This window comes from Nannospalax galili, unplaced genomic scaffold, assembly GCF_000622305.1.
Source record: "Nannospalax galili isolate Female #2095 unplaced genomic scaffold, S.galili_v1.0 scaffold708, whole genome shotgun sequence".
Taxonomy (NCBI): domain Eukaryota; kingdom Metazoa; phylum Chordata; class Mammalia; order Rodentia; family Spalacidae; genus Nannospalax; species Nannospalax galili.
The window spans coordinates 170,958-194,078 of record NW_008358110.1 but is presented as its reverse complement, the minus strand read 5'-3'; the positions used below and the strand labels follow the sequence as shown (position 1 = coordinate 194,078).

General features: G+C 37.9%; 2 protein-coding genes and 1 non-coding gene across 10 annotated transcripts in view; all 3 read left to right on the top strand.

Moving 5' to 3' along the window:
* Pls1 (plastin 1) overlaps nucleotides 1-11,881 on the top strand; it is a 120,247-nt gene extending 108,366 nt beyond the window's left edge. For all 3 annotated transcript variants that reach the window (XM_008856343.3, XM_017795170.2, XM_029557818.1), the window contains exons 12-16: nucleotides 445-559; nucleotides 2,930-3,063; nucleotides 3,601-3,724; nucleotides 11,113-11,237; nucleotides 11,472-11,881. In XM_008856343.3, the coding sequence (XP_008854565.1) occupies nucleotides 445-559; nucleotides 2,930-3,063; nucleotides 3,601-3,724; nucleotides 11,113-11,237; nucleotides 11,472-11,607 (634 nt within the window). In that variant the 3' untranslated portion in view covers nucleotides 11,608-11,881. The remainder of the gene's footprint in view (nucleotides 1-444; nucleotides 560-2,929; nucleotides 3,064-3,600; nucleotides 3,725-11,112; nucleotides 11,238-11,471) is intronic.
* A 1,898-nt stretch (nucleotides 11,882-13,779) lies between these two features.
* On the top strand, nucleotides 13,780-13,908 carry LOC115068152. Its single transcript, XR_003847527.1, has one exon. It is a non-coding gene; the product is annotated as a small nucleolar RNA SNORA61 (small nucleolar RNA).
* A 2,341-nt stretch (nucleotides 13,909-16,249) lies between these two features.
* Nucleotides 16,250-23,121, top strand: part of Trpc1 (transient receptor potential cation channel subfamily C member 1) — an 88,269-nt gene continuing 81,397 nt past the window's right edge. For 4 of the 6 annotated variants that reach the window (XM_008856338.3, XM_008856341.3, XM_029557816.1 and 1 more), the window contains exon 1: nucleotides 16,250-16,943. In XM_008856338.3, the coding sequence (XP_008854560.1) occupies nucleotides 16,724-16,943 (220 nt within the window). In that variant the 5' untranslated portion in view covers nucleotides 16,250-16,723. The remainder of the gene's footprint in view (nucleotides 16,944-23,121) is intronic. The other 2 variants (XM_029557815.1, XM_008856340.3) reach the window with 1 other exon arrangement.

The window sequence follows — 23,121 nt, the reverse complement described above, 5'->3', positions numbered from 1 at the left end:
GAAATGCTTCTTCTAATTATATGGTTATTAAATAAATAATTTTAAAAATGTAAAAAAATATATCTTCTAAAACTTTTCATATCTGTATTTACAGGGCATATTTAATATATCTCATGGAAGCCCAGAAATTCATAGAATGGATAGTTTACTTATTAGTCCTTAAATAATATGTCATTACTAAATTTATAAGTAGTGAACATTTGTGTGTGTGCACATATGCATGTATATGAGTGTGTGCATATATGTGTAAATGCCTTGTAAACATTTATGAATTGGACAGATTCTTAGACTGAAAGTTTTAGGTTAAATGATCTGCTGAGTCATTTATAACCTCTAAATGACCCTGTTTGTTTTTAAACACTCATATTCATATGCAGTATAGTTAAGAAAATTAGATAGTATCAACATGTTTTCCTGCTTACATGCTTTTCCTTCCTGTTTTAGTGACCTTGCAGATGCTTTAGTCATCTTTCAGCTCTACGAAATGATCCGAGTGCCAGTCAACTGGAGCCATGTCAATAAGCCTCCTTATCCTGCTCTTGGAGGGAACATGAAGAAGGTGAGGAAAGTGACTGAGGCTGCGCTGGTATTATTCTTATATAAAACAGGGTCTGGCTTCTTAAACCTCGGTGAAGTGTGTGCTTTGTCTCTTCTGATCTATTTCAATCCAAAATTTGTTAAGCTTAATATTTATATTTTTTAAAGAAAATTTTATTTTATGTGTATGAGTGTTTTGCCTGCCTATATGTAAGTGCACCTGTGTTGTGCAATGCCTGTGGAGGTCAGAATAGGGCAGTGATTCTCGTGAAACTGTAGTTATGGAAGTCTGTGAGCCACTGTGTAGGTGCTGGGAACTGGTCCCAGCTCAAAACCATTTTAATGGTTTTAGCACTACCACAAATGTGGCTGACCTCTGGGAACCCAAATTCTCATTTTTCCTCTAGTTTGGTACCTCTCCAGTTCTTGGAAGTGTTCCACCAAATTTGAAACAAAATATTACCCCAGATGGAAGACACCCTTTCCCTTAGATAGCACCCATTTGCAGTTTCCTTTTCATCGCTGACTTACTAACATCTCCTTAGCCTCTGCACTACCAACCCTAATCTCCTTTGCTACCATCATCTTTCCTAAGAATTTTGGCCAAAAAGTACAGAGAATAAAAGACTGCAGAATGCAGGTCCCTGTGTAGGACACCTTTATCAAACCTCTGGTATCCAGGGCTTAGGGACCATTGTGGAAGAGTGGGTAGAGAGACTGTAAGAGCCAGGTGTGATGGATGACCACAAGCAAACAGTTTTCCAAGTGGCTGGGAACTTGCTCATATGAACTCATTGCAATGGTGACAGCACACACAAGACCAACGGAAGCTCAAACAGACAAAAATCTCAACATAGAAGTGGAAAATGGGTAAGAAGCCCCAGCTGTAGCTGAGGAGCTATTGACAACTGATAACTACCGGGAGTGGGGGAATTGGTTTTCTTTAAAGGAGTGACACTAGATAAGTTGACCAAGGTCCAGTAGATGGACTCACACTGAGGGACATTTGAAGACACAAACTGGACTAGACAGGTCTTAATATATATGACAGAATGCATGAAATCAGTGGGGGAAGTTATGGGGGTCTAAATATGATCAATGTGTATTATATGAAATTTGAAAAAATTCAATTAAAAAAAGGAAATTTGGCCAAATTATAAAACAGATGGCCCTTTTGACTAAAACACATTTCACACAAAAGTGATTATTATGGTTAACTAGAAAAGTTTCCTATTCAATCCGTATCCATGGAAAACACCTGCAGTTTGCTCTTTTCCTGTGGATACTATTATATGTTATTTCCATAAACTCTAAATCCATTTCATTTATCATGGTAGCATGCATTTGTATAGCACTTATTCCTACTAAATATGCTAAATAAGGATACTTAAGTATGTGTACTAGGAATTGTTTTAGCCTTTCTAATTAGAAACTTCACTACGTCTATTTTTTGTGTGTGTGCATGCATATGCTTGCAATGCCAAGATATATGTGTGTGGTACAAGGCATGCCTGTGGAGTTCAGAGGACAACTTGCAGGAGTCAGTTCTCTTCTACCATGTGAGTCCTAGGGATTGAACACAGGTTATCAGGCTTGGCAGCAAGCCCTTTACCTGATGAATCTTCTTGGTGCTCTCTATCCCTTTTTGAGATTTTTGAGACATGGTCTTAGGTAGTCCAGGCTGACTTTGAACTCACTATTCAGCTGAGGATGACTTTGAACTCTTGATCCTCCTGCCTCCATCTTCCAAGTGTTTGGGATTACAGGTTTGTACCCAGCTGAAAAAAGGTAAATATTATCTCATATTTAAATAACAAATATCAATTATTTTACTTGATTTATGAAGTGCCTGGGAAGATATGTCATAGCAGAGGCCAAAGGATCTTATATTTTTATTTGCAGCATGCTAATCTTGAGGAATTTAATCTCTTAAAACAATATCAATTTATTTGTAAAAATTCTGTTGTTGTGTGGTCTTTTTCTTACTTTTTTTCTATAAATATTTTCTTATTCATTGAAAAACATGTATTTGTGTATCTTTGGTTGAACCGTTTTGAAATGGAGCCTAGATGGAGCCTTGACTAACTTGGGAAAGAAAATCAAGAGAAATCAATTATGCTATTTTTCTTCCTCCCTCCCTCCCTCCCTCCCTTTCTCTCTTTCTTCCTTTCTTTCCTTTCTTTCTTTTTGACAGGGTCTCCTTGTAGCCCCATCTGGCTTGGAAGTGGCTATGTAGAGGTCACAGAGATCCATCTGCCTTTGCCTCCTGGGTGCGCTGCATGCACCACCACGTTTGGGTGCTGCTGTTTTTCTGATTACTAAACTAAGTTGGCATATTCTGGAAATATTTTTTTTAATCTGTTTTTATAACAAAAGGTTTGCTTACTTGTAGATTGAAAACTGTAACTATGCAGTAGAGCTTGGGAAGAATGAGGCCAAATTCTCTTTGGTTGGCATTGCTGGGCAAGACCTGAATGAAGGAAACGCAACACTGACCCTGGCTTTGGTGTGGCAGCTGATGAGAAGGTAAAGGCTGATGTGTTTATAGCAACACTGTCAGTTTCCTTCAGCAAATCATTTGAAATAATGTTGATCACGTTTGAGGACTCATGAACATAAGAAGTATACAATATAAAATATTAATTATGCAAAAGATTTTCTATTGATATATATTTTCAAAAATTACAATGGATAAATCTCTAGCAGTACAATCACTTTTTACTAATACCTCTTAAAGTGGCTTTGTAAGGAGTCGTGTTTAAAATTTTTAAATACTATAGTTTTGTGTTTTGATTAGAGAGCTTTCTAACTGTGGCATGCAACTAAATACAAATATATGCCAGAGTAAAGTTAGAAATATTTGGTTTTGGAGTCAAGGCTTTGCATATCCCAGGCTGGCCTTGAATTTACAGCCCTTTAGCCTCAGCCTCCTGAGTGCTGGGATTACAGGCGTGAATGACCACATCTGGCTATTCCTTAAATATTTATCTAAATATTGATTTCAGTGTTGTGAAAACCAATCCTCCTCCCCTTTGCCTCAAGTGAGTATCATTTCTGTTGCAGATACACACTGAATGTGTTATCAGATCTTGGAGAAGGCGAAAAAGTGAATGATGATATTATTATTAAGTGGGTCAATCGGACTCTAAAGAGTGCAAACAAAAGCACGCTTATTTCCAGCTTCAAGGTAATCAGGAGCTTTTCAAAGTTTTCTAAGTTTAATAGAAGGAACTTTTAATGAGAATTACATTGATGAGGTTCAGAGTTACATTGGTTACACTAGTGTTATATCCCAGAAACAAAGAATCTGTGAATTTAGGCATAGTAATTATTTAGCATGTGTAAACTAGAAATAATTTGAATTCTTATATTTTGATTGGCTGTCCTATTGTGTATAAATGCAGGTTAGTGCATTTAATGTTGTTAATCTAATCTTAGAAATATAATTAAGCCAGAAATTCCAATTACCAATTGAAAAGGGATGATGAAAGCCACTGATTGTTTATGTAGGACCCATGATGTTTTGTGCTCCCTAGCAGCAGTCTCAGAGTTGTATTGACATCATTTCCAAGGCATAGCAGAGCCAGCCAAACTGATTCAAGTGGGCATTGAGAAAACTGGTAGGAAAAAAATACCTTATCATCTGGCTTCATAATGCACCTAACACTCCCTTCCCTAGCATTTGTGGATGATTCATAAAGCACCGAAAATGTAATCTGCTCATACCTACCCACTAATTTTCATGCATTTTCATTGTGTTTTGCTTTTGCATGCAAGCTGGTGTTAGCTACAAATAAGCATGTCTGCTTGAACACAGTCATTCAGTGAACCTTGTGTTTGTGATTTTATTATATGTTAAAAACCCCAGTAATTATCTATGTTTTAAAGAAATAATTAAAAAATATACAGATGTTAAGAGATACCTACCTGTCTTTATTCTTTTCTTTGTTTTTGCTCTGTTTTTAACAGTATTGAAGTGTGGAAGAAAAGTCATAAATTGATAAATCCAGCCACCAGTATTTTTTGTGGCTTTTTTAAAAAAAGTAATTTTCAGTCCGTGATTTTCTGTATGTTTGAGATAGAAAATACAACTTTAAAATGTAAGATAGGAAAAGAGTGTATTATAAAATTCTCTAGATGGCCATCTTTAGAATGTTATGCTAAAGTTGCATGTACTTGAATATTTATTAAAAATAAAAAGCATAGCCAGGCATGGTGGCACATGCCTTTAATCCTACCACTCAGGAGGCAGAGGCAGGTGGATCTCTGTGAGATTGTGGCCAGCCTGGTTGACATAGTGCGTTCCAGGCCAGCTGGAGCTACAGGGAGACCCTGTCTTAAAATAACAGCAGCAGCAACAACAAAAAATCGGAAAATACAAAGCATGGTAGAACATTTGACCAGCATGCCTGAGGTGCTAGGTTGAATCACTGGTTGTGGAAAATGAATGAATGAATGAATGAATGAATGAATGAATAAAAAAGTAAGACATGTCTGGTTGACATTTTCAACTCAATGTTTGGTAAAGAGTGGACAGAGAAAGTTGATTTGATAGTGGAAGATATGCTCAAAGTACATTCTATACTTGCATGAAAAGGCCATAGGAGTGCCAGTATAATAGAATTCAAATGAAAAAGCAGAAAGTTGATTTGAGTATCTGATGGAAAAAGGATTCAAACTAGTGGGTAAAAATGGAGAGAACAAGCTGGAAGCATCCATCTTGAATAAAGGCAGGGTTGAGAATAACTTGGCTAGAGAGGATGGTTACTAAAGCGTGTTATACAAGACATAGTTCAAGATAGGGAGAAATTTGTCCTAAATAAGGAAATGTGTAAATGTGTAAGAATCCAGGGTAGGGGGCTGGAGAGTTGGCTCATCAGTTAAGAGCACTGGCTGTTCTTGCAGAGGACCTGGGTTTAGTTCCCAGCATCCACATGGCATCTAACAACCATCTGTGACTACAGTTCTAGGGGATTTGACACCATTTTCCACCCTCCATGGGCACTGCACAACATGGGTGCATATACATACATTCAGGCAATACACACATACACATAAAAATAGTAAATAAAACATTTTTAAAAAAGAATTCAGGGTAGAACTCTCTAGTTCTGAAGTGGTGTCTGAATAAGTGGGCAATGGGAAATTAAGCTATAAGCTCTTCTTCAAAAAGAATAGGTAGGACTTGACTTCTTGCTTTAGAGAAGCAGGGGAGGGAGAGAGGAGTCAATTCTTGATATTTTGTGTTTGGATAATTTAGGAAACAGGTAACACTAACAGAAATGGAGATGTCTTGAGTTATAGCCACTTTCTGGAAAAAGTGATTATTTCAGTTTTAAATTTATTGAATTTGGGGTGATATTCAGGAAATGGGGAGTTGGATGAAAGGAGACATTAAAACTAAGAATTCAGACTTTGTTATCAGTTGAATAAAAGATACAGTTGAAAAATTGGCAAATATTATACAAACCCTGTAAAGGAGAAGGCTCATACTGAATAGATAGATGACTTATGATCAAGATCATGGTTTTACTTAGAACTGAGAGAAGACAGCAACACTGACATGCTTGTTATTTAGTAGATGCCCGATACAAAATACTTGAAGTAAGCAGATTTTTCCCAACCACAGAAGGCATTTTGTTGAAGGTTATAAGTGGTTCTAGTAAGGACATATTAATCATCAGTCAAGGCAAGTGCTGCAGCTGGACATTTCAGAAAAGACACACTTACCTCTCTCCCCTTTTATTTGCAAAAAACTTCCCCCTACTAAGAAGATAGGGAAGTGGTATATCTAAAAATAATAATTATACTTATCATTTATTGAGTACTATTTATCACTGTGCTAAGCACTTTATACATTTCTTTTAATTCTATCAACTCTAGGAGCGAAAATGTATTAGAGAGGTTAAATAGCTTGTCCACTGTCATGCAACTTTTAAGCAGAACAGCAGGTTTCATATCAAGGTCTATTTTTAGGTTTAAACCTGAAATTTGGAGTTATGTGGCCCTGGGTTTTACTCTTGGCTCAGCCTCTTGTTACCTATGTGACATATTGCGCATTCAATCTGTAAATAATCAAAGCTTACTCTGTCACATGCCTAGCTAGTTACTGTGGCTACAAGTACCCTCAGAGAGCTCTCTGTCCAGGAAAGGATTCAAAAAAGAAAGCAAGAAAGTTTGGGTGTCGACAGTACTCTGTAAACCAGCTAAAGGGAAAGCATGCAGAACATCTGTTTTACAGAAACCTTGGCAGTTACATGAGTAGTTGGGCTATAACTATCCATGAATGAAACAGACATTTAACATCTGATTCAACACTTAGTACCTATGTGTTCCTGGGCAAGTTATAATATTAATTTCTCTGTGCTTCATTTCCCCCATATCTAAAATAGAGGTATTATTAATACCTGTCTTAGAGAATCATTGCCAGACTAAATAAGTTAACAAATATAAAGGACTCAAGTATCTTGGCACACATCAAGGGTTCATTAAATGGAGCTTGCTACCCTATTGGCATTGCCCATATATAAAGGGTATCATATGTGGAGGGGTTCCTATGAAATCATTTAGGGAACTCTGTTGACCACACCACTCTGCTTTTTGCTTTTATTTTAAAAGATTGTAGGAAGGGGGCCTGGAGAGATGGCTTAGTGGTTAAGAGCACTGACCGCTCTTGCAGAGGACCTGGGTTAGATTCCCAGCACCTATATGGCAGCTTACAACTGTCTGTAACTCCAGTTCCAGGGATTCTGATGCTTTCTTCTGACCTCCGCCAGCATTGCATGACACAGGTGCACTTATACACATGCAGGCAATATACTCATGCACATAAAATAAAGATAATAAATAAAAAAATAAAAAAGATCATAGGAAGAACAATCAGAGTATCAAATTAAGAGAAAGATTATACAATCCGTTATCTTGGAAATCAAGCTAAGTTCTTGGAGTATTGTCTTATAAACCTTGTTTTGCTTATATAATTTCTTTACAATTAACTTAAAAATAATAGAAATGTATTTGTATATAAAACTAAGGGTTTTCACTCTATCCTCTGACTCTGCAACAATAAAACATCTTTCAATGAAAATGTACGAGTCAGAGGACACAAGATAGACCCATTTTCTTGGAAACATGGGGATAAGGGATTTATTATAATCTTTAGAAACTTAAATTTTTCATTCAATTCAGTAAAAGCATTTCCCAAGAAAAATCATGAAAAATTGAAGGGGAAGAGAAATCATGGTTTCCCAAATCTAAATCAAGAAACATTTAAAATCAAGAAATATTTAAAGTACCACAAATGTATAAGCAAATAATTAAAATGTAGCACAATTAAAGTCATTTGTCTTGTTTTGAATCATTATAGAAATGTATGCCCAAGGTAAGATTTAGAAAGGTAGAAGGGTAAGCCCAAGGAGAATTTAAGATTCTAGAATGACATAAATAGTATATCTTTAGAAAGTATAACACCAGGGAGTCCAGCTTCATCCACAGAGAACTGATTCATTAATTTGAGAGTGAGACTAGGTGTGTACTTAAATTCTTTATGGTGCTAGAGATGAAGCCTAGGATCTGGCAAGCAGGCTCCACTGACACACTCACAGTTTCTGTTAACTGCACTTTTAGCCAGTACTGCAGCTGATTTTCACAGGTAGTCCAAAGACTATATGTTAAGAAAACAAGTATGAGGTGTTTTTTTTTTTTTTTTTTCAGAAAGATACCCCAACCCAGGTCCAGATTACCAACATCATGTAGGCATAAGCACCCTAATTAATTTTTATATTCTATATGTATCCTAGAATATATTCTCTTTTTTAAAAAATTTGTTATTTTTATTTTATGTGGTAAGTGCACCCATGTCGTGCAATGCTGGCAGAGGACAGAAGAGGCCCTAGGATCCCCTGGAACTGGAGTTATGGACAGTTGTTAGCTGCCAAATGGGTGCTGGTATTCGAACCCGGGTCTTCTGCAAGAACAACCAGCATTCTTAACTGCTGAGCCATCTCTCTAGCCCCCAGAATATATTTTCTTATAGAATTATTAAACTAAGTTCATGGTCTTCCAAAGCAACTCTTCATTAGAAAACATTCTTCAAATTATTTTGTCAGTCATTTATTAAGAACCTATGTTTGGGAGGCTGGAGAGATGGCTCAGTAGTTAAGTGTACTGGTGGTTGCTTTTGCAGAGGACTTGGGTTTGATTCCCAGCACCCACATGGTGGCTAACAACCATCTGTAACTCCAGTTCCAGGGGATCCAGTGCCCCCTCTGACCTCTGTGAGCATTGTACGACATGGGTGCACTTACATACATGCAGGCAATACACTCATACACAATATTGAAATAATAAAATAGTAAAAAAGAACACATGTTTGGCTAGAAACTGTACTAGATGCTTTTATTCATATTACAGCAATGTGGCCAAGAATCCTGAGAGTGTCCCATTCCAGAAGCCAGAAAAAGATGCTTCTGGCTTCAAGAAATAGGAACTCTACTTAAATTGGTTTAGATCAAAAGGAATGGTACTGACTCCAACAGGAGAAATGCAGAGGGAAGCTGGACTTTATACTGTTTGAGCCAGTTGCCTCCCCCGCAGTTTCTGCTTAACCATTTAACATGCCAATGTCACCCTAAAGCTGGTTCTTCTCTTAGTTATTCCTGCTGGTCGTGACAGAAGTTTCATCCTCACATTCACATTCAGGATGTTTTTTGATCACCTAATTAATTTAGGCCCCAATAAAATCATTATGGCAATAAGATAGAATTGCTCTATTCATCTCAGACTAGTACTTCTCAACATTTGTTTCATTACTTCCCCGACCAAAGGATTTTTTAGATACCTTTCCCTAATTTCCTCCACCCCATAAAATTTTAATGCAGAGATATATTGTATATCTACTTATATACTGGATGCTTTAGATATAAAATTTGTTGAGAAGGCATGGCCCACACTTAATTCAGGCTCACTCCTGGAGCATTGGATTGGGTTCGCTTTTTTTGAAGCTCATGTCCACATGGGGGTAGGATTCAGAGCAAAAATATGGGTTCTGTTAGAATGGAGAAAGATGGGGAACAGTGAGTTGGGTAGGCAAGCAATAGAGGTCATTATTCAAGTTGCGAAAAACAGTTTGTCCATGTACTTTTAAGTGGCAAAGTCAATTCAGATCAGATTTTTTTTTTACTTACAATATTCTACCAGAATTTAGTTGTCCATTTTTAATTCATCCTTGAAATAACTACAAAATGGAGTGTCTTGGGCATTAGTATCAGACTGTCATGGGCTCAGATACTTATTCTGTACTTACTAGCTGTGTTAGTCATTTGAGCCTTTTTTAAAAATTTTGTTATTTTATGTGTATGTTGCCTGCATTTAAGTGCATCTGTGTACTGCAGTGCCCGCGGAGGTCAGAAGAAGGTGTCAGACTCCCCTGGAACTGGAGTTACGGATGGTTGTTAGCTACCATGTGGGTGCTGGGAACTGAACCTGGGAACTCTGCTAGAGCAGTCAGTGCTTTTAGCCACTGAGCTATTGCTCCAGCCCCCATTTGAGCCTTTTGAACTTCATGTATTTCATCTTTAAAAGAGGAAATAATTCAGTTGTTAGTGGGATTTGGGATTAAAACATAATGACTAAATAGAATATGTGAAGCGTCACTGGAGAGATGGCTTAGCAGTTAAGAAAGTGTACTACTCTTGCAGAGCACCCGAGTTTGGTTCCCAGCTCCCACATCAGGCAACTCACAACTGCCTGTAACTTCAACTTTTAGGGGTCCAATGTCATCTTGCCTCCATGAGCGCCTACATGCGTGTGTGTGTGTGTGTGTGTGTGTGTGTGTGTGTGCGTGTGCACACACACACATTAAAAATAAAATAGTTAAACAGTAAGATGAGGGGGCTGGAGAGATGGCTCAGCGGTTAAGAACACTGGTTGTTCTTGCAGAAGATCCGGGTTCAAATATCAGCATCCCCATGGCAGCTAACAACTATCTGTAACTCCAGTTTGAGGGGATCCAATGGGCTCTTCTGTACTCTGGGGGCATTGCACGACATGGGTGCACTTACCTACATGCAGGCAATACACTCATACACATAAAATATAAATAATAAAATACTTTAAAAACAGTAAGATGAAATATGTAAAGCAACGAGAACACTACCTTTCTAAATGTTACATTCTTTTCACTATTTCACTTTCCATTTTGAAAAATATTATGTGAAGTCTTAGGAATTCATGGTCCAAGAAATAAAATATAAATTATCACTATAAAATTAATCTACTCTAAAGTTATTTCTGTTTTACAGAATTGATGCTATAGTTAACATAACTAGGAACTATCATGTCCATAAACTTTATGCAGGTATAGTGCAACTGTCTATACCCTATAATCTATGTGAAGATTGAAGGAAAATAATATTTTAAGTGGTTTATTATATGTGTTTGGTTGCAGAAAAAAGTTTAATATTAGGTACAAAGAAAATTTACAGATTCGGTTTAGTTATGTAACTGTAACCAGAAGAGGCTGACACTTTTGAAAATTTAAGGAAAGTTGTTTACACGTTTTTCTTTATTTTTTAGGATAAATCTATTAGTACAAGTTTACCTGTGCTAGATTTAATAGATGCTATTGCACCAAATGCAGTTCGTCCAGAAATGATCAAGAGAGAAAACTTTTCTGATGAGGACAAACTAAACAATGCTAAGTAAGCTTTTATGGTTTCTGTCAGAATATAATAATCATCTACAAATCTTACAGGGACATTTCATCTTTTAATGTACAACTTGTATGGGGAACATGACTTTAAAATCTCAACCATTTTGTAAAGTTAATCTTTTGATGAGTTAATCTCATTATAATATGTCATTAACTTGTTAAAATGATTCATTGAAAATGTAGTAGATAACAAATACCAAGATGTTTTTCTTGTCTTTTCAAGATATGCCATTTCAGTTGCTCGGAAGATTGGTGCACGGATATATGCATTACCTGATGACCTCGTAGAAGTAAAACCAAAGATGGTTATGACAGTGTTTGCATGCTTAATGGGAAGAGGACTGAACAGAATAAAATAATGAAACATTTAGTATGATACTCCACATGAAATACAGTTTACAGAATTTTGAAATGTAGTAGATCAGAATATTTGTGTGCTCAAAGTAGTTCTGTATTCATTAATGAATTCAATATCCTGTTCATACTAGTTAGAATTTGTCAACGTTTTGGATAACACAATTACTTTACCAATCAATATCAATATTAGAATATCTTACCAAGCTGACATTTCATAATTAAATTGTTTTTATTTCCTAAAAGTCTTATCAAAATAAGACTAATCATTCTTTTGCATGATCCAAAAAAAGATCCATATCCAGTTTTTTCAGGTACTGCTGTGAAATATGTTTGGATTTTTTTTGATGTGTTATTTAATTCTGATCACAAATGTATCCAAAGACACAATCCAACTTAATCCTTTTATTTTTCTTCCCCCAAATATGTAAAGTGAGCTAAAACTGTAACCTTTCTGTAAATTTCTATATTGCATATAAATTTAAAGAGATAAGTATAGTTCATTCACATTAAACTTTTTTAATATGAGAACTAATTCTTGAATAAACCTCAAGGTTCACTCTCTAGTATCTAAAGGAGTAGAAGCTTTTTACTTAAAATTTGATTATAACTGCATTGCTACTTTACATGTCCTAGTATGATAATACAGCTTTATTTCTGACATGTAGCATAATACTGTATTTTGGTAAAGTGTTAGTAGAGAAATATTTCTCTATATCACCTAATTACCCAAGTTTTCTTACCTGGTATGTATTAACTGGTCAGTCAGTCAGCCATTAAGTATTTATTTTGCCCCCACAATATGCATAACACTTTGCAGTTTTAGATATCTGATACATGCAGATTTCTTTTACAGATATTAATTATGAATGTGTATATAGTTATTTTTCACCTGACTCCTTCCAAATACTTGCAGCCAAACTAGATAGAACATCCCAACTTGACTCATATTGATAATATTCTGTTAGTTTCACATTACACTTAGTAGTTTCAATCTATATTGAAACCTGCATAATTTAGAATATGCTCACCAAATAACTTCAACAGAAAGCAATATAAAGCCATCATAATTTCATTTTTCTTCATAGCAGTGGTTGTTTAAGGCTTATCTTACTTGGGGATAGTTAAAGCTTGAAATATTTTTCCTTGAATTTTTAGCAGTAGAGCAGTTCTTCTGCTCATAGTGGAGTCTAGAAGTCTGCTTCCTCCATTTTCTATTTTAGTGCCAGTGAGCAATACAACTATACAATGAAAGTGCTGTCACTCTATCTCAGTGTGAGTGAGTGGTCTAGATCCTCCCTGTACCATTGATCAAGCATACATGCTAAGAGTGAGGGTGTCGATGTCCTTAGAGTAGATTTTTTTAAAAGGAAGTGATCCACAGGTGGAGTTCTGAAATATATTCTTCTACAAAAGAGATTTCTTTCCTTTTTATATTTTGATGATTGTTTTCTTATATGAAGGTGTAAGTATGCTTTTGCTGTTTTCTGAGGTCACTTAAACTGTGCTTCCCTCTTTGGTTTTCACCATTATATTAACCAAGATATCTGATTTACGTGAAATTTGGCACTTTATGATGTTCTTCTCTCACAAAATATATTTAATAAAAATGCTGTGCATGTAGAATGTGTATTATTTCATTTAAAGAAATATATAGCCTTCAAAATTTGTCTATTGTAACTTATTTTCTACCAAAGAGTATAATTCCTAAATGAATTAATAAGAAAACTGTATTTATTTCTTCAGTGGTGGGATTTTTCTTTCATTTGAGAAAATATTTTTAATCATTGTGTATGTATTCATATGTATGATGTGTGTGGGGGTATGTGCATGTGCCATTGTTCATGTGTAGAGGTCAAAGGACAGCTTTGTTGAGTTAGTTCTTTCCTTATACTTTTAAGTGGGTTCTGGGATTGAACTCGGGGCATCAGGCTTGTGTGGCAAGCACTTTTACCCACTGAACTGTCTAGCTGGCCCTCAAGAATTTTTTAAAAGCTCAACTGCACGATTATTAAAAATTTAGTTTGTTTTGAAATAATTTGAGTTAATAAATTCATTAGCACAAACTTATTGTCTACTATGATCCAAGTACTACATTAGATACTAGAGATTCAGCCAAGAAAAATATAGACACTCTCCTGATTTACGTCCTAATGGAGAGAGACAGAAGTTAAATAACCCTCTGGTTCCCTTTCCCATTGGATCTCAACACTGGTCTTGGTAGTCGTAAAGGAGGAAGAGCATGCTGAAGCCGGCCTCAAAGCCTTGTAGTCTGGTATAAGCACGTGGGCTAGATTCAAACAGGGCTGAGAAAAAAAAAAAGAGAGATAGCAATAATAAAGCAAGAAAGAAATAGTGATAATTCAGTAGAAGGAACAAAACAGGATAATGTGATAGAGACTGACTTGGGAGCTGAGGAGGAGGCTAACTTGGGTGGTTTATTTTGGAATGTGTTCAGCAGAGCAAGCACGTGCAAAATGAGACTAGTAGGTATTAAGGAAGAGATGGGCAAATATGGCCCTAGCCATATTATGGTAGTAAAGGGAGGAAAGAGATCTAGAAATACAAATAGGGCTGTGTTGCTTATAGGACTAGATCTAAATCTGAATTTTTTTTTTCTCCGACTGGAATTGTGATTGCTCTTTTCTTTTATACCTGTGATTTGAGTGAGTTGTTTGAGCAATATGCTACCTCTGAATCTTCAATTCATTCATCATATTGGTCTCCATATCACATATGCAAAATATGTAGGTTCTGTTAAAATGCTGGGTAAATAGGGTTACTAGAGAGGTAAAAGAGAAGGATATTCAGTATCCAAAAATGATCCAAACTGGAAGTGCAGTTACAACACTAGCTTACTTGAAGTAGGTGTAGCTCTCTAATACTTCGGAATGTCTCCTAGGATTACTACTAATGTGGGTTGGAATTTCCTTAAATCTTAAAAATTAAATCAGTTCCTGTAGGGATCCTTTGGATAAAGAATCATCTGAACTCAAGAAGTTGAAAAGGCTTCAAAGTAAAGTGAAACAATACCCATATCTACATCTCTGTCTTATGGCTCTAAGTCATCTGTATTTTTAACCTCAAATATTGAAATTCTGGATAGGTCAGTCAGGGTTAGAATTCTGTTAACTAAACCTTTTGCTGAATTATGAAGTGTACAAGTACATACATGGAAATAAACATGTACCTCTGTTTTCACTGGCCTCTTGTTGAGTGAATTTGAGCTTTCACCAAATACATAAACTTGGAACTATATTAAACATTACAGAGCAATTGAAAGATTTGTCTAGGAGCAAGAAAAAAGCTAGAACGACTCAGTAGATTATTGACTATATTGAAAAACACATAAAGGTGGGCAACCTGGCACCTACCAAGGCTTTTTAGGGAAGTTCTAAAGAGAACTTTGATGAAAAAAAATTACACTTAGAAAATTTGGAAATTAAAGTGTTGGTAGAGAAATGAATGGAACAAATCGACCTGAACAGGACAGGATGTATTTCCCTCAAATTTAAGACACCGAAGTAAATTTTCTATGCATTGCCCTAAAAACCTAAACCTTAAAAATCCTAGAGTCGACTGTAGGAAGTATAGGACTTATTAAGAGATGTAATTTCACTTTCCCCTTCTAAAAGTGGAGGGCAACAGCAACATTGTGACCAATCTGCTTTAAAAGTTTGATTAAAGCCTGACGTGGTGGCGCATGCCTTTAATCTCAGCACTTGGGAGGCAGAGGCAGGCGGATCTCTGTGAGTTCAAGGCCATCCTGGTCGACATAGGCAGTGCCAGGGCAGAAGGGGCTCCAGGGAAACCCTGTTTCAAAAAGAAAAAAAAAAAAAAAAAGCTTGATTAAAAGTACTATTCAAAGCCGTGCGTGGTGGCGCACGCCTTTAATTCCAGCACTGGGGAGGCAGAGGCAGGCGGATCTCTGTGAGTTCGAGGCCAGCCTGGTCTACATAGTGAGTTCCTGGACAGCTGGGGCTACAGGGAGACCCTGTCTCAAAAAGACCAAAAAAAACCAACAACAACAACAAAAAAAAAACTATTCAAGTAGTTCAACTTAATAAATTGTACTTATAAGTTGTACTTATTAAGCATCAGTAAGCTGTTGTCTAACAGATCCATCTTTTAATATTATAGATGATAAATGTAACAAACCCTCTTGAAAGGACTGTGATGGAGCTATGTCTTAAAAATGTGCTTATGCAAGAGTTACAGATGACCTCTAAATTATATGTGAATACATATGGCTTTAGAAGTATAGGAATAGAAGGCCAATAGGACGGTGAGAAACGTAAATTAACAAAGTCTCAAGGCTTGAGGCTCGGCGGGGACTCTTCCGCATTATGCAAAGTGCATCCAAATATGAAGTACTTGGACAATTCCGCAAAGGATTTCAACTAACCGTGAATTCCTCAGAAGCCCAATGGCACACTTACTGTGGAGCAGCAGCAGGCAGTGGGATCAAACCCGCTCTGTGGGAATGGAGAACCCGGGCCTGGCGAGCCCCAGCTGCGCAAAGCTCAGCAGAAGAGGGGGTGCGTGCCGGGCCACCTCTCGGGGAGGCCCTCCGGCCCCGGGGCTCCGCCCACCCGGCCAGGCCCCGCCCACCAGAGTCCGCCTTCGCCGCAGGCCCCGCCCGGGTGTCGTCGCAACGGCTGGGATGAGGATGACGTGAGGAGAGAGCCGCGAACATCTGTCTCCTCCGGGCGCAGCTGGGCCGGTGGTTCCACAGCCGCGGAGCGGGGAGCTGTCTGAAGCGCCTCTCGGAGCTCCTGTCCCTTCGACCTCTCGTCTCCGTCCCAGGCCGGGCCGCTCCCTGCGGCCCCCGCGGCTCCTGGCACGGCCCCGCGCTCGGCAGCCGCCCTGGCGCGCTCCTCTCTGTCGTCCCCGGACGGGCGCGGACCCGCTCGCCCCGGGCGCCGGCGGCTGGGCAGGGGGCGCTGGCCTCGGGGCCGCGCCGGCGCGGCCACCAACCTGGGGCTGTCGGTGGAGGGCGAGTACTGGCTCCGAGGGGAGGCGACGCCCTTCGGGGCCAACGGGCCGCACGCCGAGGCGGCCGTGGGAACAACCCATCCGTTTTCCAGCCCCGGGGCGGGGCTGGGGTCGGGGTCGGGGCCGATGGGGGCCCCGCCTCCGTCCCCGGGCCTGCCCCCGTCGTGGGCCGCGATGATGGCGGCCCTGTACCCGAGCACGGACCTGTCGGGCGTCTCCTCCTCCTCCCTGCCTTCCTCCCCATCCTCGTCGTCGCCCAACGAAGTGATGGCGCTGAAGGATGTGCGGGAGGTGAAGGAGGAGAACACCCTGAACGAGAAGCTTTTCTTGCTGGCGTGCGACAAGGGTGAGGAGCTAGGCCCCTTTCTCTCGGCCGGATGCCCTGGCGCTCACCCCCTGGCCCTCCCGCTTCTCCCCGCACGGAGTGGCAGTCCCCGCGCCGGGGCGGCCCGCAAGACTTTTGCCTCAGGGCGGTGGTGGGCGCGGGTCCCGTGTAGGATAGAGCTCCAGCCCCACTGCCACCCATCGGGAAGGACCCGATCTAGTGCGGCAGGGATGCTGTGGGGGGCCCAGAGGTTAGTTTTAGACCTTCAGATCCCCAAGTCCCACGACTTTGCTTAAGATTTCGCCTGTTTATGGGCTGTCATGTTGTGGTCTCTTTTCCAAAAGACTTTTCTGCTTAGCGTCAGTTCCAGTTGAGTGGAATTGGGTGTCCTAAGTAGAGAGAACATGAAATAAGAACAAGGCTGGAGAAATTCTGCCTCAGTTGCCAAAACTTGCCCCAAACTTATGGAACGCCCCTTTGAACCCAAAGTGTTGGTGTTTTTTATTAGAAAAGTTTATTGCGCCAGAGACTTTATTGGGAGATAAAGGTAGTGAAAATAATTATGGGGCAAATTATGTGGGATATATTTCCTGTGCTTTCCTTTTTTCAGAAATCTAAAATTTGATCACTTTATGGCCACATTAAAAGGCCATCTCCTAAGCATGCTTTCCAGTGATTCATTATAATAAAAGGGACTTGATTGCTCTCAGACTGCTTTTATCTCCCACATGAAAAGAAATACTGAAAATTTACGGTTTCTGAGTTCAGCAGTTTGCTGTACAATGACCAAGCTCATTTCAGAAAACTTCGTTAAAGCCATGCAGACTTCCAGAACCTAAATCCATACAACAGTTTACATTTTGAAAAGACTGATTACAGAAGGGTATTTTGTTTACTTGTATATGTGTGTTTTAAGTCAACAGTAGCTTCTCGAATCTTTTACTCCTTTTGGAATAGGACTCTATTTTTTTACACAACTACACTTGATCTTATCCAAAAGGCTAAGAAGCAATTATGCAACGTTCTAACACATTACCATATCAACAAAGTCTACCTGTGTCTGTTGCCAAGCCACTTTTATGTTTTCATACAATAAGATTAATATTATGAAAACATTTGCTAAAGTCTATCATAGACATCTTTGGGTAATCTTGGAAATATAAAGAAATACAGATTATGTCTATAGTGTCAGAAATATGGTCTGTGGATTATATAAATTACTTAATATTGTGTAAGTGACTTATCTGAGTTGTTTCTATAAAAAAAAATCTCTGAAAAGAGAAGGGAAAAGATTGTGTTGTACTAGAGTAATCGGTCTAGTTAATTGTGTGTAGTTATTTAAAAGCAAATAAACTGGAAAGGGAATTTGATATTCCTTTCAAACTGAGAAGTGTCATGATGGAATATGATTGGAGTAGGTATTTGTATGGGGTGCATGTTTATGATTATTCCATGAGATATCTCAAAAGGAGCTTTAATTAATGACAGTTTTATAACCTATCCCTAGTACCTATTGAAACAGCTTGATAGTCTTTGTTAGTTTCTCATTTTGTGACATCATTAAGAGCCTTGGAGAGATTTGGGAGTAAAGTAGAAATTAAATTTGCATGCATTATTGAAGAAACTGGCATATTTCTTGCACATAGTTTTGGTATGTATTTACTTTAAAAATAAGTTGAAGTCAGAGGAGCACATATTTTTATGTGCTTGTATTCACTAATACTGTTAAGCCTTTTTAATGTTTTCCAAATCAAATTTAAAAGTGAAAATTTTCATGCAGTAGGTATAGCTTCCATTCTTACACTGAAATCTCCATCAGACCTAGTGGCAAATATTTACTAAAATAACTTTGGGGTGGAGTGCTTATGCTTTTTGTAGACCATTTCATTTAAGCCTCACAGGGACTGGGTATATAGCTCAGTGGTAGAGTACTTGCCTAGCATGCACAAGGTGCTTGGTTCAATCACCAATATGATAAATGTTTAAAAAAAAAAAATCTGGGGCTAGAGAGATGGCTCAGCGGATAAGAGCACAGGCTACACTTCCAAAGGGCCTGGGTTTGGTTCCCAGCATAGTGGCTAACAACCCTTCATAACTCCAGTTCCAGGCAAATGTCTTGCCTTCTTTCAGCTTTTCTGGGCATTGTACAACATGGGTGCACTTTCATACGTTAAGGCAAAACACTCATACACATAAAAATAAATTTAAAAAAATTTAAAAGGACCCAAGTGATTTAATCCTCATAGCTTCATGAATCAGACCTATTGTTTGTCTGTGTATATGTCTACGAATGTTGATCTGATTATAGTTGTAGGAATTAATATATATTAGAAAAGGCATCCATATTTGGATTTACTACTTGGAAATTAGATTTGTTTTATATGGATAGTTTATAAGTGTTGGTTTTGGTGTAAATGTAAAAAGCAAACATGGTAGACTTTCATTGCACCAGAGCAAACCAACTAACAACCCTACCCTATATACGTAAAATGTTTGTAGTATAGTCTGCTGAAAGAGAAACCAGGAATTTCTAAAGCAAACTTATGGGGATGAGATAGTTGTATGTTAGTTAGGGAACAGGTGGCCATTTAAAAGGTGTGTATTGATTAAAGCGAAACAAAAACAGGAAAGGAAAAGTGCTTATGATTTTCAGTAGCTAGCTTTTATGTAAATGAGTTCAGTGAATCTAGGCAATTGCTGATCCAAGTAGCAGTCAGTTAGTAATGGCTGTTATGGATTCATCAAAATGAATTAATGTCATCTCAAAGGTAACACCGGACCCTTTTATTGCATAAAAATAAGAGGAAAAGTGAATTGAAAGTTTGTGTTCCAGTGATATAAAGCCTGCTTTATGAGCAACGTGCATGGGCCTGCTAAATGAAATTCTGAGAACGTACAATGGTACTCTTCTAGAGGGAGGAGCTGAAATTCAGAGACCATGACTGAGTGAACAAAACTGGAGCTGTGTTATTTTATTAAACATTAAGTTGACCACCCATTTTTATCCTCCCTTATTGAGGGTTAGTGTGGTAGTAGCCCGATTTTATTTGTGGAAGCAGATAGTACCCTTCAGGCATGCTGGCTGCTAAAAAGTGAAATAATATCTTAAGCACCTAAACTAAGAACAAGTAGTTAATTTTTGTCATTTAAAGTAACTGTTGCATAGATGATATCTATTTTTGTGAACATAAACCCTTTGATTTGATGTCAGTCATCAGTTCTTACGTAGAAGAAAAAAGTATGAGAGTGCTAGTCCCTGCCAATACTCCATGTGGGTATTTCCAGGAAATGTAATGTGTATTCTAGTTAGGAGTCCTTTTTGGCTTTTCACCTTGGGGATAAGGAAGGGATAGAGAAGGCAGATTTTCACCTTTGTGTCTGGTATCATCTCTAGTCGGTGTTCTATCATGTTTGTGGTAGGATTGCTGCTTTATAAGGAAGGGTGCCTTAAGTTCCTACATAAGCTTGATGTACCTTGGGGTTAAGGATGCTTTCAAAATGTACAACCTTTCCTGGAGAATATACACCACAGTTATATTAACACCTTACTTAATGTATTTAATGGTACTCTTTATTTTAGCTATTTGAGAACAAATTTTGAAGGGTGTGAAGTTAGAGAGGTGAATGATTTGGGGTATTAAAAATGCAGAGTACTGAGTATTGCTGAGAAGCTTCATGTTGATAGGCAGCACTTAATATAAAGATATGCACTGTGAGGGGAAAATAATTTGTAGAAAGGAGAGATGATGAGAGTACAATTGGCATCAAAGGTACTATAGGCATTGTCCTATAAACAGTTCACAAGTTGTCACTAGTTATAGAACTTAAGTACTTAGTACAGGGAAACTTTGTAAATCATCAATGTTTTAGAATGTGCTAGTTGAGAAATGTTGCCATAGGGAGTGGCTCATAGTTATTTTTTAAAAAATTTATTTAATAATCACATAATTAGTAGAAGCATTTCATTACAACAGCATCAACATAGTCAATAACAGTTTCTGAGCAGCTAGCTACCTTATTGGCATAATGTAGTGATCTTACAAGTGTGTTTCTTTATATTAATTTTAATTTGCTGCTCTTTTCTGTTATCAGAATACACTCCTGAAGTTCTTAATTGTGTTAAAGCATTGGAAGAAAACTTTATCAATAAATTACAGACTGTGCCCTTATCCTTTGGAAAATTTTCTGTAATAAAGTTGTTTTCTTGAGCTGTGATGAGAAGCAGTGAGGATTTAAAAAAATATTTGTTTGTGTATAATAGATATGTCTGAGCAAATGCTCACTTTAACTTAAATGGCTCATATGTGATTTGGAAGATAGAGCATTCTTAGCACAAAGCAGTTGCTTCTCCAGAGGTTAAAAAGTGTATCCCAAGGCAAACCCTAATACACGGTATAATCCAAGGATGGAAGATGGTAAAACATAAAATTTGAATGTACAGGCATTGTTCTAATCTAAGATTAATTCCTCTTTTTGTTACTAGTTTTAGAAATGTCTTGTTGAATGCTGATTTCCATCAAATTTAATGATGTGTAAGATCTAGGAAGTAGCAATTTAATAAAGGAAACTCAGAAGTTTTCATTAAGAGTGGTAAGTGGGGGCTGGAGAGATGGCTCAGCAGTTAAGAACACTGGTTGTTCTTGCAGAAGACCTGGGTTCGAATCCCAGCACCCACATGGCAGTTAACAACTGTCTGTAACTTTAGTCCCAGGGTATCTGACAGCCTCTTCTCACCTCCGTGGGCATTGCATGACACGGGTGCACTTACTTACATGCAGGCAATACACACATACACATAAAATAAAATAATAAAATTTAAAAAAATAAAAAAAGAGTGGAAAGTGATAACTTTAAAGACCCAAAACCAATGATTAGGACTGAAAGAATTTCAGTACCATATCAGTTAGTTATGAGCTCCAATAGAATTTCTTTGTGTCCCAAAGCTTTTTCCTCTTAGTAAAGCTGTTTTAATCATAATAGGGGTATTTCAAATAGAATATTGTAATTACTATGCTTAAAATTTGTTGTAGAACCTTAGGTTGAAAAGATATACAATTTTTGACCTAAGAATTTCCCATACTTCACAACTAACTTCAAGTTTGGTTAATATAAAGTTAAAATTGTTCAGCTTTTAAAAAAAGCAGTCCAGTGGCATGGAATTCACTGTGTGAATAGCCTGGCCTTGCCTTGAGCTCTCAGCAGTCCTCCTGCCTTGACCTCCTGAGTGCTGGAGTTACAGGTGTGAGCCCTCACACCCAGCATCAGTGCTCTCATTTCAATAATGGTGAAATTTACCAGCATATGGCAGAAAATCAAATGAGACAACATTGAGGAGATAGGGAGTCATCTTTTCTTAACTAATATTGTAGCATTTCTCCACTGTGTATCTCAATGGTTTATCACAGTTGGGCAGAGCACATTGTTTTTGCCAAGGATCCATGGGATTATCTTTGTATTTTATATATTATTTCATTTGCTAGCCCAGTTCCTAGAGGACTTTGTAGACCACAGTAAAAATCTTGCCCTTTAAGGATGGTAGAAAATTATGAGGGTCGTAATATGCTTCAGACTTTACAAAGACTACTGTGGCTACAGGGTAAGAATGGGTTGAAGAGGTAGGGCTAGAACAGGTGAGCAAACTGGCCCATGAACCAAATCCAGCTGTTTTTGTAAGGCCTCTGAGCTAAGATTGGTTTTTATATTTTACATTTCAAATACTTAAAATATTTCAGTTAGAATAATATTTTAAAAATATTATTTTTTTGTGTGTGTATGAGTGTGTTGCCTGCATGTGTGTAAGTGCACTTGTGTTGTGCAATACCCTTGGAGGTCAGAAGAAGGCATTGGATTCCCTGGAATGGGAGTTGTAGTTGGTTGTTAAACGCCATGTGGGTGCTAGGAATTAAACCTGGGTCCTCTGCAAGAGCAGTCAGTGCTCTTAACTACTAAGTCACTTCTCCAGCCCTAGAATAATATTTTAAAATGTGAAAATTCTGTGGAATTCAAATTTCAGTGTTTATAAACAAAGGTTTACTGGAACACATTCACATTCATTTTACATATGGTCTATGGCTGCTTTTGTGTAAAAGAGTCTGTTTTTATGACTGAGATGTCATGGCCCACAAAACCTAGCATTTTACTTTTCAGCCCTTTTCCAGAACAATTTTGCTGACCCTATGTTAAAGTATAGAGCATTGTA